Here is a 15,627-nt window from a genome sequence, read left to right on the forward strand (position 1 = left end):
TGTTGGTGGTGCACCTTTGCAGACTGGGAGTTCACATTTTCCCATATCTGGATGATTGGCTGGTCAAGAGCACCTCTCAGATGGGGGCCGACAAGTCCATGCGCTCAACCATCCGGGTGTTGGAGACACTAGGATTCATCATCAACTACCCCAAGTCCCATCTCAGCCCTTCACCTCAATTGGATTTTATTGGAGCCCTACTAGACATGGCTCAGGCCAAGGCCTTCCTGCCTCGATAAAGGGCCATCAACCTGATGCTCATCATGGCAGGGACTCAGTTGAGCCAGCAGGATCATCTTGGCAAATGTTAAAGTCATTGAGCCATATGGCCACGAAAGTTCATGTCATTCCCATGGCATGTTTACATATGAGAAAGGCTCAATAGATCCTGAGGTCACAGTGGCATCAGGCCTCCAGGACCATATCTGAGTCACCTCGTCTCTCCAGGAGTCTTTCTTCTGGTGGCATGTAATTTCAAATCTGGAACGGGGGATCTCCTTTCAAAGTCCTCCTACCCAAATAGTTCTCATCATGAATGTGTCCACCCTGAGTTGGGGAACTCATGTAGATGGGCTTATCACTCTGGGTCTATGGCCTACCCAAGAACATCTTTATCAAATCAATTTCCTGGAGCTCCGGACAATCAGGTATACGCTATGGGCTTTCAGAGATTGGTTGTTCAACAAAATTGTCCTAATCCAAACTGACAACCAGGTATCAATGTGGTATCTCAACAAGCAGGGGGGTACAGGATTGTACCTCCTGTGCCAAGAAGTGGTCCAGATCTGGTCATTGGTACTATCCCATGAGACGGTGTTCAGTGCTATGTACCTGGCTGGAATGAAGAATGTGATCGAGGACAGACTAAATTACACCCTCAAACTCCACGAATGGGCTCTGGACCAAGGGGTCGCGAATCGTATCTTCCACCTCTGAGAAAGCCTGGATGTGGATCTTTTTTCAGCATCTTAGAGCAGGAAGGTTCCTCGGTTCTGCTTCCTGTACAGGACACGCATCAAACCAGCCTCAGATGCCTCACCCAGCATTGAGGCGAGGGTCTCCTGTATGTGTATCTTCCAACTCCACTGGTAGCGAAGACTCTCTTGAAGCTTCACAAGGACTAAGGGACTATGATTCTCATAGCCCCTCATTGTTCAAGACAGGTCTGGTTTCTATGCCTGAGAGAGATGCCCAATCGGAAACCATTCAGACTGTGGACTTCCCCAGATTTCATCATACAGGATCAAGCCAGGTTGCACATCTGAACCTCCAGGCCTTGTCGCTCACAGTCTGGATGTTGAGAAGTTGATATTGCAATCGCTTGATCTCTCAAAATATGTGTCTTGAGTCCTAATGGTTTCCAGAAAGCCTTCGACTAGAAAGTCCTATGAACTGAAGTAGAGGAGGTTTTCCATGTGGTGTGAGCAGAAGGTGCTAGATCTGTTCTGCCCCACACAAAAACTGTTTGATTACCTTGTACACCTTTCGGAAGCTGGCTTAAAAACCAACCCTGTTAGAGTTCATTTTAGTGCAATTGGCACATACCATTGTGGTGTAGATGGTACGCCCATTTCTGTAAGGCCTATAATTGTACATTTCATGTGGGATCTGATTCAGTTGAAGCCTCCAAATGTGTCTTGGGACCTGAAAGTAGTGTTAGTTCAGCTGATGAAAGCTTCTTTTGAACCACTGCTCTCCTGTGACTTAAAGTACCTGACATGGAAGGTCATATTTTTGGTGGTGGTCATTTCAGCATACAGGGGCAGTGAGCTCCAGGCCTTAGTGATTTATCCACCTTACACTAAGTTTTTCCATGATAGGGTGGTCTTGCATACGCACTCTAATTTCCTGCCTTAAGGTGGTGTCGGACTTCCATTTTTTACTGGAGTGATGTACAGGCCTCCGATTCAAACGGAAAAACTAGACAGAGATCTGATCAAAGACATTATAAAAGTGGGAAAGAAAGGGGAAGTGTTGATTGTTGGTGACCCACGAGGGAGGGAGTTATACTTGACCTAGTGCTCACTAATGGGGCTAATGTCCAGGTGGGTGCCCACCTCAGCACCAATGATCATCAAACAGTATGGTTTGATATTGCAAATAGGATCCGGAGAAGTGTCACAAAGACCCGAGTTTTGAACTTCAAAAAAACAGACTTTGTAGAAATGGGGAAATATCTGGAGGCAGAACTTGAAGACTGGAAGAAAATGGGAGAAGTAACAAGGGGCCAAACCAAAAGGAGCAATTATAAAAACAACAAATCTATATGTTAGAAAAGTAAACAAAAGTAAGAGAAATAAGAATCCAATCTGGTTCACAAAGGAGGTGGCTGATGTAATAAAAGCAAAAAAAGCAGCTTTTAAAAAATATAAAGAAACCCAAAAAGTGGAACACAGGAAGGATTACCTTGCAAAACTGAGGAAGATGAAAAAAGTAATCAAGAAAGCAAAAGGTCAAGACAGAGGAAAGGATTGCAAAGGAGATAAAGCGAGGTGACAAAACATTTTTCAGATATATCAGAGGAAGGAGAATGGAACATAGTGGTATAGTGAAATTGAAAGGGGATAAGGATCAATGGGTGGAGAGAGATGATGAATTAGCAGAAATATTAAACAAATACTTCAGTTCAGTGTTCACTAAAGAAGACCATGGAGAAGGATCGTCACTTGTTATCAAGACTGTAGAAGGGGGTGGAGTAGATGAAACTCCATTTACAGAAGATAATGTATGGGAAGAGCTAAGAAAACTGAAAGTGGTCAAACCCATGGGGCCTGATGAGGTTCACCCTAGAATATTGAGGGAACTCAGAGATGTGCTGGTGAGTCCACTATGTGACCTGTTCAATAGATCACTGGAAAAGGGTATAGTGCCTAGTGACTGGAGAAGAGCGGTGGTGGTCCCTCTTCACAAAAGTGGGAGCAGAGAAGAGGCTGGAAACTACAGGCTGGTTAGCATCACCTCGGTGATGGGAAAATTAATGGAGACTCTACTGAAGGAAAGGATACTGAAGGATACTGAAGGAAAGGATAGCGAACTATCTACAATCCGGTCGGTTGCTCAATCAGAAGCAGCATGGATTCACCAGGGGAAAGTCCTGTCAGATGAATCTAATTGATTTCTTTGATTGGGTGACTAGAGAACTGGATCAGGGAAGAGCACTCGATGTAATTTACTTGGATTTTAGTAAAGCTTTTGATACAGTCCCACATAGAAGATTCATCAACAAAATGAGAAGCTGGGGAATCAGCTCCAAGGTGTTGGCATGGATTACATACTGGTCGACGGATAGAAGGGCACTAACGCTGCTACCAGTCGATCTGGTGCTCGTTTCCATTTCCTCAGAGGAGGAAGCTACCCTGCTTCCGGGGAAGTCACCGGGGCCTGGGCCAAAATGGCCAGTTAAATCGGTGCCTGCACCACTGGTTGGGGGCCAAACACCTAAGGCCCCATCACCCGTCGATGACAGCGGAGATGAAGAAACCTATGACCACTGGAGGGTGATTCCTTCAAAGTTTCTGACGACGCTTCAGATGGTCTCTTCTCAGAACCATTTCCTCCAGATGATCAAAGAATATTTCCACCAGAGGACCGCTCCTTCACAGGATTTGTCCGGAGCCATCCCATTTCAGTTGCAGACTGAAGAGGATACCAAGTACAAAATGCTAGATATCCTCCAGTATGTGGAGCCTTCCAAGGAAATCTTAGCAGTCCTAGTGCACGAGATCCTTGGGGAGTTACTGATGAGGATGTGGGAACACCCCCTCACAGTGCCTCCCATTAACAGAAAGGTGAAAGTGGTTTATCTTGTCCAAGAGGCTCTTGGATTCGATAAGCATCAGCTGCCCCACCAATCAGTGGTCATCGAATCCGCTCTCAAGAAGGCCAAGCACTCTCGGACCCATTCTTCTGTGCCCCCAGGGAAGCATCAAAGTGATGGATGCTCTTGGGAGGAAGGTGTTCAAAGGTTCTATGCTCATTGCCTGCATTGCGGCCTACCAGCTCTACATGAGCCAGTACATGCGCGACATCCTGAAGCAGGTGAATGTGGTACCAGAGCAACTGCCTCAGCAGCAGAAAGACACTCTTCAGTATGGAAAACACGGGGTCTGTTCATCCTTCAATGTTTTCAAAATGGCATTGAAGGTCTCTTTAGCAGGAATTGGTGCCCACAGACTCACATGGTTGTAGACCTCTGATCTCCGAGATTTTATTTGGTCCCCTCTATATATTTTTGGGGGCTTTTTGTAGTTTTGCAGAACTAGATAATACATTTAAGACAAATAAGAACATAAGATTTGCCATACTGGGTTAGACCAAAGGCCCATCAAGCACAGTATCCTATTTCCAACAGTGGCCAATACAGGTCTCAAGTACCTGGCAGGATCCCAAGGAGTAGATAGATTCCATGCTGCTTATCCCTTAATAATGCCTTAATGGTTTATGGACTTTTTTCTCCAGGAACTTGTCCAAGCCTGTTTTTGTTTTTTGGGGCTTTTTTTAGGAGAAAACGTTTTTTACTCAACATATAATTAAATTCTGAAATTCATTGCCGAAGGATGTGGTGAAAGCTGTTAGCATAGCTGGGTTTAAAAAAGGTTTGGACATGTTCCTGGAAGAAAAGTCCATAAACCATTATTAAGCTAGACTTGGGGAAATCCACTGCTTATCTCTGTAATAAACAGTATGGAATCTGTCAGTCTTTTGGGATCCTGCCAGGTACTTGTGATTTGGATTGACTGCTTTTGGAAACAGGATACTTAGCTTGATGGACCTTTGATCTGACCGAGTATAGGAAATCTTATATTCTTATATTCATGTGTGCCTTATGTTCTTTTCTGTTCTCTGTGGAAGACAAGATATGAGTGTTGAACTGTTAGTTGTGTAATATGTAGAGTCAAGGAGGAACATGAATGATCTTATGCGTGCAATAACTTATATGGTAGAGAAATAACTGGATGTCCTAGTGTAACCTAGTGCTATGAGTTGCCATTGCAGGCATGACATGCATGCGAATATAGATGTCTTATATGGCAGCACTGTAGATATCTTGTGATTTCCTTTCAGTCCTGTGGATATATTTTATGCTGTATATGTGCTGTATGTTTCAGTTGATACTTTGTTACGTGTGACAAAAGGATCTGGATACATGTAGAGAGTGTGTATGGTATGTTTGAATTAGTGTGAAGGAGTATTGTTATGAGGGAAAAGTAGGGTTAAATGAGGATAAGAGAGGTGATGTGAATGTTGTAGATGACATTCTAGTTACTAGGGTAGGCCAAAGAAGGATTTAAAAGATTTGCTTCATGATCCCACAGAATAAAGTAGCACAGACTAATTAAATTGTGTATTGCATGGGGAACTTTAGCCAGATTGGAGAAGTGTACACTAGCTGCATAGAAATAAATTAGACATGTTTCAGTTTATCCTTGATACACAGTTTCTGCCATAAATCTCTCTAGGTCCCCTCAGCGTGTGCTACCACTGGAGATTAGCAGCCTACTCAGGCTTTTGGTTATATCAGTGGGAGCCCCCTCCATCTCATTTATGTCTGAGCTGCTCCAAGAAGGGGCACCCATCCCAGCTGTAAGCTCATGGCTCAAAGCCCTATTCTGAAACTTCCTTTCTATTTGTTACCCCCACTTTCTCCCTTCCTTATTTTGCCATCTCTGTCACACAGAAAATGTCTACTGGGAGTTGGCGGATGTTAGAAGTGCCGGGTAGCAGGGGCAGCACCGGAGGAAGTGGGCCTGATGTCCTACTCCTGGCCCAGGCCACAGTGGCAGCCACATGAATAGATCCCTTCTCCTGCTTTCAGCGCCATGCGGCACTGACTCTAGATCCTTGGTCTCTATCTGTCCATCTGTTTGTGCACATCTGTCTGATCAAGTCATAGGGGCTGATGGACAAATATGGCAAAGTTTATTGGCATTTTCCCTTTATCCTGAAAAATATCTAAAACTAGGAGATTCTGTGGTCCTTATCTGATAAAATAAAAGATCAGACTTCATTTCAATTACCTTTCCTATTTTTCTGCAAGCAAAACTAAGTTTTAATATGTCAAAAACACTTCTAGAGTAGCTAATCAGAGCAGGGTGGTGCAGCATTGCTTTGGTTTAGATGTATACCAGTCCTGGACATAATTAAATATCTGAGGGCTGTCAGAAGTGAATAATATATGTATTTAGGTGAAGGGAGAGCATACATGGCATATCTATGATGACACCTCCTTCTTTATGCTCCAAATATTTTTTTAAAGCTATTATAAATATTTTCCTGGGGTTTTTGGTTTTGGTTTTTTTTTTGCCAAATATCTCACAGTGAACAGATACTGATATTTTTTTTTCCTTTCCACTATTAGCCTTCCCGCAGCTAAAGTCTTTAGTTAGTCAGATCTGTCTTCATTTTTAATAAACTGACATTTTGGCAGGAATCTAATCCTTTATCATTGGCATATCTGCTAAGTGTTGTATAACTTGATGAAAATTGTCACTTGCTGTGGAAAAAAACCCCCAAAATCAGCTCAGTGCCTCTGAAATACTGCTTACATAGCCAGGACAAATTGAAAAACTTGCCTTTTATAGCTTTATGGCAACATCATACACTCAGCATTAGAAAGCAATCAAAGGTATTTTTGATTAGCACTGCTCCTGATGAGCAAAGCTGGTTTGTTTAAGATAAAGAACAGAGGTGTACTTGAGGACACTGAGAATGGCAGTGATTACTGTGACGTTATCATAACTTTACCGAAACTTGAAGTTCACTGAAAAGTTTAATAACAAATTTTTATATCTTAATGGGGTTTCCTCTAAAAAGAATTTACAGATCTAATACTACGATGAAAATGTATTTCCTTTTTATTTGGAAAAGGTAAAGGAAATTAATTTTGATTATACTCCCAACAGGTCATATCCTGTCATGAGATAGATGTATTAACATTGGTGGTTTGATAATCAAGTAATTGTAGCGATAATTTCCATCACAATTTTACCCCCAAGGCAGTGCCATGTCAGTACTGTATGAATTTAGCCAACTGTAGCGGCCCTCATTATGTCAAATCAAGTTGGGTTTTGTTAGCTTTGCACAATCAACATAAAATTTTAGATTTCTGCAATGAATATGTAACAAATGTCATACGGTTTGTAATTTACAAAATAATTGTATTAACATATTAACAAATTAAATGAAGGCTATATGTACAATCATTAAGCAATATATTTGTTTCTTCCTCAGATGGAGAAAATACTTCAAGAAATGTGACTGAAGGGGGCTATAGCAAGCCAGTTCACCACACTGTGATTAAAAATGAAAGCTCTGTAATAAAAGCAGGGGTGAGAGCAGAGGCAAGCGCAAACGAAGATTATGTGTCCCCACCAAAGTATAAAAGCAGTTTATTGCATCGCTATCTCAATGACTCTTTGCGGCATGTCATGGCCACCAATGTAGCCATGATGGGAAAATCAAGGCAGAGAAACCATTCTGGATCTTTTAGTTCCAATGAATTTGAAGAGGAATTAGTTTCTCCCTCATCCTCGGAAACAGAAGGCAATTTTGTCTACCGCACAGGTGAGACTTTTTTTTTTTTCATGTTCTTCAAAGACTCAGAGGTTGACTGCAGTGTTCAGTAGCTGTATCTGAAACAGGATGCAAATACTTTAACATGTCTGTAACAAAGGAGTGTCAGGTGGAAACGTAACTTTCCCAGTGGTTTTCACTATTTCCATTACTAGGGGCCTCATTTTCTAAGAGGCCCGCACGCGATAAGGGACCTTTCGCACGCGAAAAGTCCCATATCGCGTGCGATACCAGGATGGGGGCGGAGTTGGGGCGGAGTTGGCCCTGGAAGAGGAGGAGTCGGGGCGTCACCGGGGCCGACTCTGCGCCGACGCCGCGGACAGCGAAAAGGTAAGGCCCCTTTCGCGTCCTATTTCGCTCCCAATAGCTACACCTTCTATGGTAGCACTATTGGGTGCGAAACCGGCAGCGATCGCACCGCGACGGTGCGATCACTGCCGGCTAGCGCAGGCCCGCCTCCCGTTTCGGCCCCCCGCCCCTCATTTCCTAAAGTATCACAGGCCTGCGATACTTTAGAAAATGAGGCCCTATATTTGAAAAGTTTTGAGTCAGCGTAAGATTTTCCCCTTTCATGTCCTAGGCTGTCTTCTCTTTGATCCTCTGTAAAGTTAAAAATTCAGGTGATAACCAGTGACATTACTCTGTACCTATTTGGAAGGGAACTGTGACGCCAGAAATTCAGTGGCGCCACAGTACTCTCCCACAGGATACAAATAAATAGGTATTAGACAAGATGGGATGCTTAGGAGAGCAAGTTTATTCAATTGCTGCTGCCTTTAAGAGAAAGTTGCATATTCCTTACACTGACCAGTATTTTAAAAGGACACTGAACAGTTAGAAATACTTCTATCCTCTGTCAGTTAAGAATTTTACTGCTAAGTCTGTATTTTCGAAATTCTGTTTGCAGCTACCTTGCACGTCTCCTGAACTCCTGATTCACAGTGATGCCACAAACAGGGCTGGTGCTTCCATTAGACAAACTAGGTGGTTGCTTAGAGCACCAAAGTTTTGGGAGTGGCAGAATTCCGCCAACACAAGGCCCAGAGGGTTGCTGTACCAGAACCAATCATGACAAAGAAAGGAGCGCTATGCTGGTGCCACTGGTGCCAGTTGGAAGGAGTGCTGAGCTGGTGATAAATTGAAGCAGGGAGGTGCATAACCAAAATTTTGCCTAGGGCACCAAATAATCTTCATTGATCCTGGCCACAAAGTACTGCAAATGGGGGCTGATAAACATGTGTTAAAATTAGCATATGTGCTAACCCCTGATAGTAAGTTAATATAAATTCTGCTATAATATGGACCTCTTATCCCATCTCTTAATGAAAGTATAAAGCGACCATCATATGGTGTCACTCTGTGCTGATGGCTTATATGTGAAGCCTGTAAAGCACAAGGACTTTCTAATCATAGATCGCTTATACTGAGTTCATGTATTCTCCTGGCAGGAGCTATAGTTGCATCAGAGAGGTGCACTACTTCTGAAAATGTGACGTGCACTTATCTCTGGGAACCACAAATGGCAGTCTGTTACACAATCCTGAAGTCCGTCCTCCGACACTGCGGTGTTTCGGAGCATGAAACTCCTTCCTCAGGGAGCTTCAGGAGAATTCTGCTGCCTGTGAATAGGGGTTACTCTTGCATGGTCAGCATATGCGCTGGTCAGGAAAATTATACATGGTGCACCGAACTGTGTGCTACCTGCTTGTATTTCATCTCCGCGGCTGAATGTGCATCTCTGATATCCTTTACATTTTGTCCAGTACATGAGAAAATGCATTTCTGTTTCTATTTTTCCAATGTTGTAGTGCATGCAAAGATGGCTTCTTGGGTATCATGTTTAATTTTTGTCTACATATTTCTGTTTCTAGTTTGTGGTCACTTACTCTGTAAAGGGTCAGTTTGTTCTGAATAGGGTTCTGTAACAATTCAGCTTATTCTGTTTTCCCATTTGAAAGTGAATTAGCGTTCTAGGGCCTGGTATAATGTATTTGCAGTGTTGTCTTTTCCTTGCTGTGTGCATTCTGATATAAGTTTGATCTATAGATCCTGAGTGACTTTTCTAGGGTAGCAGATTTAAAACAAATTAGGAAAAATGATTTTGTTATTAAGAGCTCAATTAAGCTGTGGAATTTGTTCTGGAGGACATGATCAAGGTGACGAACATAACAGGGTTTTAAAGAAGTTTGGACATGTTCCTGGAGGAAAAGTCCATAAACAGTTATTAGCCAGTTAGACCTGGAAAAGTTACTGCTTATCCCTGGGGGTGAGCAACAAAGAACCAGAGATACTCTTTGGGATCAGCTGAATAATTCCTAATGACCCAGATTAGCCACTGTTGGAGACAGCATGGCACATCTTATTTTCTTATGCTTTGTACTACTTCAGTGTGCCTGGCAGTGGAGAGTTTGTTTTGTGGTTACTAAAGTGACAGCAGAATTGGAATATTAATTTAAAGTTTTACAATATAAAAGTATGATGTACAATTATGTATTTTAACAGGATTGCTCTTGGAGGCCAGGGGGATGGAAATCATGATTGGTTCTGTTACCAAAATTTTGGTGGGGACTCTGTAGGTTCAAGCCCTGAGTTTACATAGCTAGCATTGTTTCTGGAAGGACTTGGTGGCACATTCAGTTAAGAGAGATGCGGGAGAGGGAGGGGTTTGAGATAGAGGCACTGCTGGGGACAGGGGAAGGGCTCTGAATTTGAGAGAAAAAGACTACTGGGGATTGTGGGGGTGGAGGTAGACTTGAGAGAGAGACTCATGCCCTGTTACCCACCCTGTCCCCAGCAATTTTGTGCTCTCTCAATGCTCCTTCTCCACCAGTCTCTCTTGCATCATGGAGAGAAGGAGCATTGAGAGAGGGAGAGAGAGAGAGGGAGGCTGAGTGATTGCTTGGGGGCATGAGGGGTTCTGTTTGTGGATAAATGTATAACTAGCATGGTCACATTTGTTTGCCTAGTACCTACCCAAGTTAATCTCAGGCCCTGCCAAAATGTGAATTCTGGTTACGCCTCTGGTGCTGGCATATGCTAAACAGGGAACCTAGCATGCTAATAGCCTAATTAGTCTTTAGTGTTCTATGTACAAGGGACCTTTTAATGCTTTCAAATTAGCTTCTGTGAAGAGGAGCCAGTAGTAACATTATGATCTGTTCTCTCTATCTGACCCAATAAAGTACAATTATACTTCCACCAAAAATTAAAGTTACTTTCAGTGCCTTATCTGGATCATTCGGATCTGTGAAAAAGAAGGAAAAGACCTCAGATCTCAAGCAAGACTGGTCAATAGAACTTAAAAATGTGCTTTACACAATTCAATCACTGGTCATAAAAACCTCCAACCTTCCTTTTATTCAAATGCAAAAACATGTTTTTTGAAATTTTCTTATATATAAAAACCTATTTCATAATGATATCCATTTCAGTCCACAAATTATTTTAATATGTTGCCAATGTTGGCCAGCGTTTCGCCGACAAGGCTTCTTCAGGATATAAATCTAAAACAAATATACTTTATCAAAAACGTATTTATTGAAATCTTTTTAGCAGCACAAAATTATGAGCTTTACTCACTATTGTTGAAAATCCAGGGGCATCTTGCTCCCGGAGCTGAACGCTCTCACTCTGACTTGTTGAGCAAAAAACGCTGGGGCATGTGCAGTGAGTTTAAACACAACCATAGTTGAAAAGTGCTGTTGCTGATGACATAATAACATACAGATTAACTCAACTAATGATTTACTGATAATCAGTTGAATCATACTGACTACAGGCAGAAATTGTCAACACAACTGTTATTCTAAAAAGAACCACTGTTTATATCCCAAAAACGGTCTATTGCACCTTTGAAAACTTTTTGTTACCGTTGCTCTATGTAGAAAAAAGTTAATACAGCCAGAATATCTAAACTTTGAAAAAACTGTGATCCAAACTTATAAAAGGGAGTTCCATTTGATGACAGCATTTAAACCATTGAGTTCCAGACTATGTAAACACAGACCGTGTTTCACCACATGGGCTGCGTCCGGAGGGACAGAGGCCCTGGAAAATTGCTGCAGGTATACCTGGACATGATCATAGACTTATGTGTTAAGCATCTCTGACACTTGCAGCAGTTTTTTCGGGCCTCTGTCCCTCCCAACGCAGCCCATGTGGTGAAACACGGTCCATCAGGGGACCGAAACCTTTGTTTAAGAATTTATGAATAAAAGGTGAAAACGCTTGATCCAAAACTTCATGTTCCTTGATTAATTCACCACAAAGATCCGTGAACTCTTTAGTGCTATACCTCCTCCATATTTGGTTATTCACCACTAGTGTATACCGCTTAGCCAATAGGACGTGGAGATGATATGTTATGGTTATGAGGTGTTGGAGTGGATTCTTGGGTACTGCGGTGATGGCCACTCCCACGGGGAGGAGCCCCCTGAGGAACCCCAGTACTAGGCTAGACTCTATACACGCAGACACAGAGAAGTTGTATTTATTATATAGCTTGATGGTACTGCCCGGGGAGTGGGCAGCAGTGAAGGTAACCCAGTAGAAGTAATCCAGGGGTCCTCAGCAGCGGAGACCAGTCTCACACTCGAGTAGATGATAAGCAGTGCGGCGTAGCAGGGACAAGTCCCGGATGTAGACCCAGAGTGTAGAAGCTGCAGGTGAGACAGACTGAAAGGGTTAGTACTCACTGAAGTAGAAACTGTATGGTTGAAGGTCCTGGCAGGCAGACGTTGTTCAGTGGCAGGCACCAGATTAGGGAAAGCAGGCCCTCGAGGAGTGAGTACCCGATATCCCAAGATAGGCACCTGAAATAGAGCAGAAGGGCCCCCGAGGAGTGGGTACCTAGGTTAGGGTAGAAATACCCTGAAGAGCAGAGAGAGCTTCCTGCTGCCGCTGGGAAGCGGCAGAGCAGCTTAGACTGGAGGCAATCCAATCCTTTCCAATCCTTGCTAACTCGGTTTGTTAGCAAACGAAGGGCAGGCTAAATACCAGGAAGTGATGAAGTCATTAGGAGGGGATTCCCCCGAGGTACCCGCCATGACGTGGATAAAGACGTGGGTGGCATACGTGCACGCACCCTAGGAGGCCCTCAGGAAAATCATGGCGAACACCGTCACCGTTGCCAATCCTGGGACATTGGAGAGAGCAGCATGAAGATGCGGCAGCAGCCATCTTCCCAAGGCTTGAGGAGAGAGAAGGAAGAAAGGTGAGGCACAGAGGTCGAAGCTGTCTGAGACCGATGAGTGCAACAGGCTATTTTTGAATGGAGAATATTCAACCCACTCTCTCTCAAATCTTTCCATATAAAGATTGGCCAGTGACGGGGCCATCATAGCACCCATTGTTGTTCCTGAGATTTGCTCATAAAAAGTATCTTCAAAAATGAAAATAATTTTTGTAAAGGCCAGCCTTGAAAGGTGCATAATGAAATCAGTGGGAACAGGATATGGTCGTGGTCAATTTTCCAATATTGTGCGGATTCATTCTGTGCTATAGATGTATATAATGATTTTACATTTCCATCTATTTCAGTTTTACTTAGCTGGTGGCATAGAAGCATATGGTCAACTGTGTCAAATGCCGCTGTTAAATCAATTAGCACCAGGATATATGATTCATTTTTAAAGCCTTGTAGCATAGGGTCAGCTAAGGAAATGAGTAGGGTTTCTTTTGAGCGGTTTTTTCTGAATCCAAATTGGTTTGATATAGTATATTGTTATCTTCTAGGTGGTTCTCTACTTGTGATAAAACTGCTTTTATTAGTACGTTTGAGATGAAAAGTAGTTGGATATTGGTTGGTAATTGTCCCAGTCATCTGTTCTTCCAGATTTTTTTTTTAAGATCAGTTTAATCACAGCTTGTTTTGCTCTATTGGGGACCAATCTTCTGCTAGCGAGTGGTTTACTATTGTTGTGAATTTTGGGATTATTACTCTATATACAGTTTTCAGTGTGCTTGCAGGGATAGGGTCTAGTGGGTGGGAAGCAGGTTTCATTTTAGAGATGATTTGGTTTACTTCAAGTTTAGATACTGGGTGGAATGAGTTCCATTTCACTTGATCGGGTTTTTCTTCAGGTTCTTTTGTTGGTAAGCATTGGGAGAATTGTGATTTAAGTCTATTGATTTTGTTTAATAATGAATTAGCATTTTCATTGCATGAGTTTTTTGTAGAGTCGTAGTTATTTGAGATGGAGGAGGATGGGTCTTTGGGTAGGTTTTTCACTGTTTCAAAGAGCAGTATTGGATTAAACATTACATCATGAATCTGTTTTGTGTAGTATTCCTTTTTTGCTTTATTGATTTGTACGCGGTATTTTGTTAAGGGTTTCCGTAGATTGGCATTTCCTCCGTTGCTTTTTGGATTTTCTCAGGGTCTGTTTGGTGTGTCTTAGTTCTTCAGTATACCAAGGTTTCTTTTATTTGGTTGTATTTCCTTCATTTCAGAAAATTTTAGTCTGGATTGGGCATAGGATATCTGCTATTTCATTGATGATTTTATCTCAGGAGTCAAAAGATGAGGAGGCATTATGGTGGTCGAATTCAGTTATTTTATTTTTAATAGTGTCTTCCAGTGTTTTAGTTTCTAGCTTTTTTCTGTAGGTGTAGGATTGATTATTATGTGGATTTGTTTGCTGTGTGGTGAGGAGAGTTATTTCAGCTATTATTAGCTGGTGATATATTGTGCCCTCTGCATAATCATTTTGATCTCTATTAAACTTAGATAATTTGTATCTTCTGAGATTGTTCCTGAATTTATCTACTATTTTCTGTAACTCTTCAAAATTAGAATCAAACAATCCAGTAGCTGAGGCTCTTTTCATTGTTACAGTCTGCTCATCTAATTGTTGTTTTAACTCATTATGTAATTTTTTGGAAGACTCAATAATTAAAACCATCAAATCCAGCGAACATTTATTTAAGATGGAATTCCATCTTTCTATAAAATCTTCTTTTTCTGAAAAACGTTTGGGCTCTTTCAATATTCTAAGTCCCCGAGGTATCTTTTCATTTTTACAGTCTTCATTAAGAGTTGCACTGTGTAATTCCGCACGTATGCATCTTTTATATAATACAAGTAATTCAGACCATTGACTAGATGAGGTTTTCTAACAGACCTCATTGATCAAGGGCGGTTCTTGTAATAGTGTGCTGACATGCTCTATAATGTAACTAAAGGCACTGTGCCAAACGTGAGACATGCCTGCATTACTAATGAAGAACTCCAAACACAACAGGCCAGCGGAAGTCAATGGAGAACTCAATAATGTACAATTATACTTGCACCAAAAATTAAAGTTACTTTTGTTGCCCTATCTGGATCATACAGTTCTGTGAAAAAGGAGGAAAAAGTTATCTCACAGTGACGTCCGCTTCAGTTCACAAATGATTTTAATATGTTGCCGACATTGGCATCTTGCTCCCGGAGCTGAACCCTCTCACTCTGACTTGTCGAGCAAAAAACGCCAGCGCAAGTGCAATGAATTTAAACACAGGTTCTTATGGCCTGGATTGGCCACTGTTGGAAACAGGATGCTGGGCTTGATGGACCCTTGGTCTGACCCAGTATGGCATTTTCTTTTGTTCTTATGTTCTTACAACCATATTTGAAAGCATGTGCAAAAGCGCCATTGCTGATGACATATAATAACATACAGATTAACTCAACTAATGATTTACTGATAATCAGTTGAATCATTCCTGACTACAGGCAGAAACTGTCAACATAACTATTATCCTAAAAAGAACCACTGTTTATACTGCCTCATTATCCCAAAAAATGGGCTGTTGCACCTTTGAAAATTTTTTGTTACTGTTGCTCTATGTGGAAAAAAGTTAATAGAGCCAGAATAATCAAAACTTTGAAAAAACTGTGATCCAAAAAACTTATCGGACCAACATAAAGCTGCCCCACCCTCACCCCTGTTCTCCATAGAGCTTTACTCCTTACCAGCTTGGCATTCAGTGTTGCTCTAGCACTGCCTACTGGTGCCTCAAGCTTGCACACGCCGAGCCCTAGGGGAGCCCCGATAGCTTTCCCCGTTCCCTCTG

General features: G+C 42.1%; 1 protein-coding gene across 1 annotated transcript in view; it reads left to right on the forward strand.

Annotated features, from left to right (window-relative positions):
* The window catches only part of MKX (mohawk homeobox), a 178,523-nt gene that overhangs the window by 23,446 nt on the left and 139,450 nt on the right, over window positions 1–15,627 (forward strand). Inside the window, exons 4-5 of the mRNA XM_029592612.1 lie at window positions 7,231–7,563; window positions 8,548–8,556. Coding sequence (XP_029448472.1) covers window positions 7,231–7,563; window positions 8,548–8,556 — 342 coding nt within the window. The remainder of the gene's footprint in view (window positions 1–7,230; window positions 7,564–8,547; window positions 8,557–15,627) is intronic.

Source organism: Rhinatrema bivittatum, chromosome 2 (assembly GCF_901001135.1).
Source record: "Rhinatrema bivittatum chromosome 2, aRhiBiv1.1, whole genome shotgun sequence".
Classification (NCBI taxonomy): Eukaryota; Metazoa; Chordata; class Amphibia; order Gymnophiona; family Rhinatrematidae; genus Rhinatrema; species Rhinatrema bivittatum.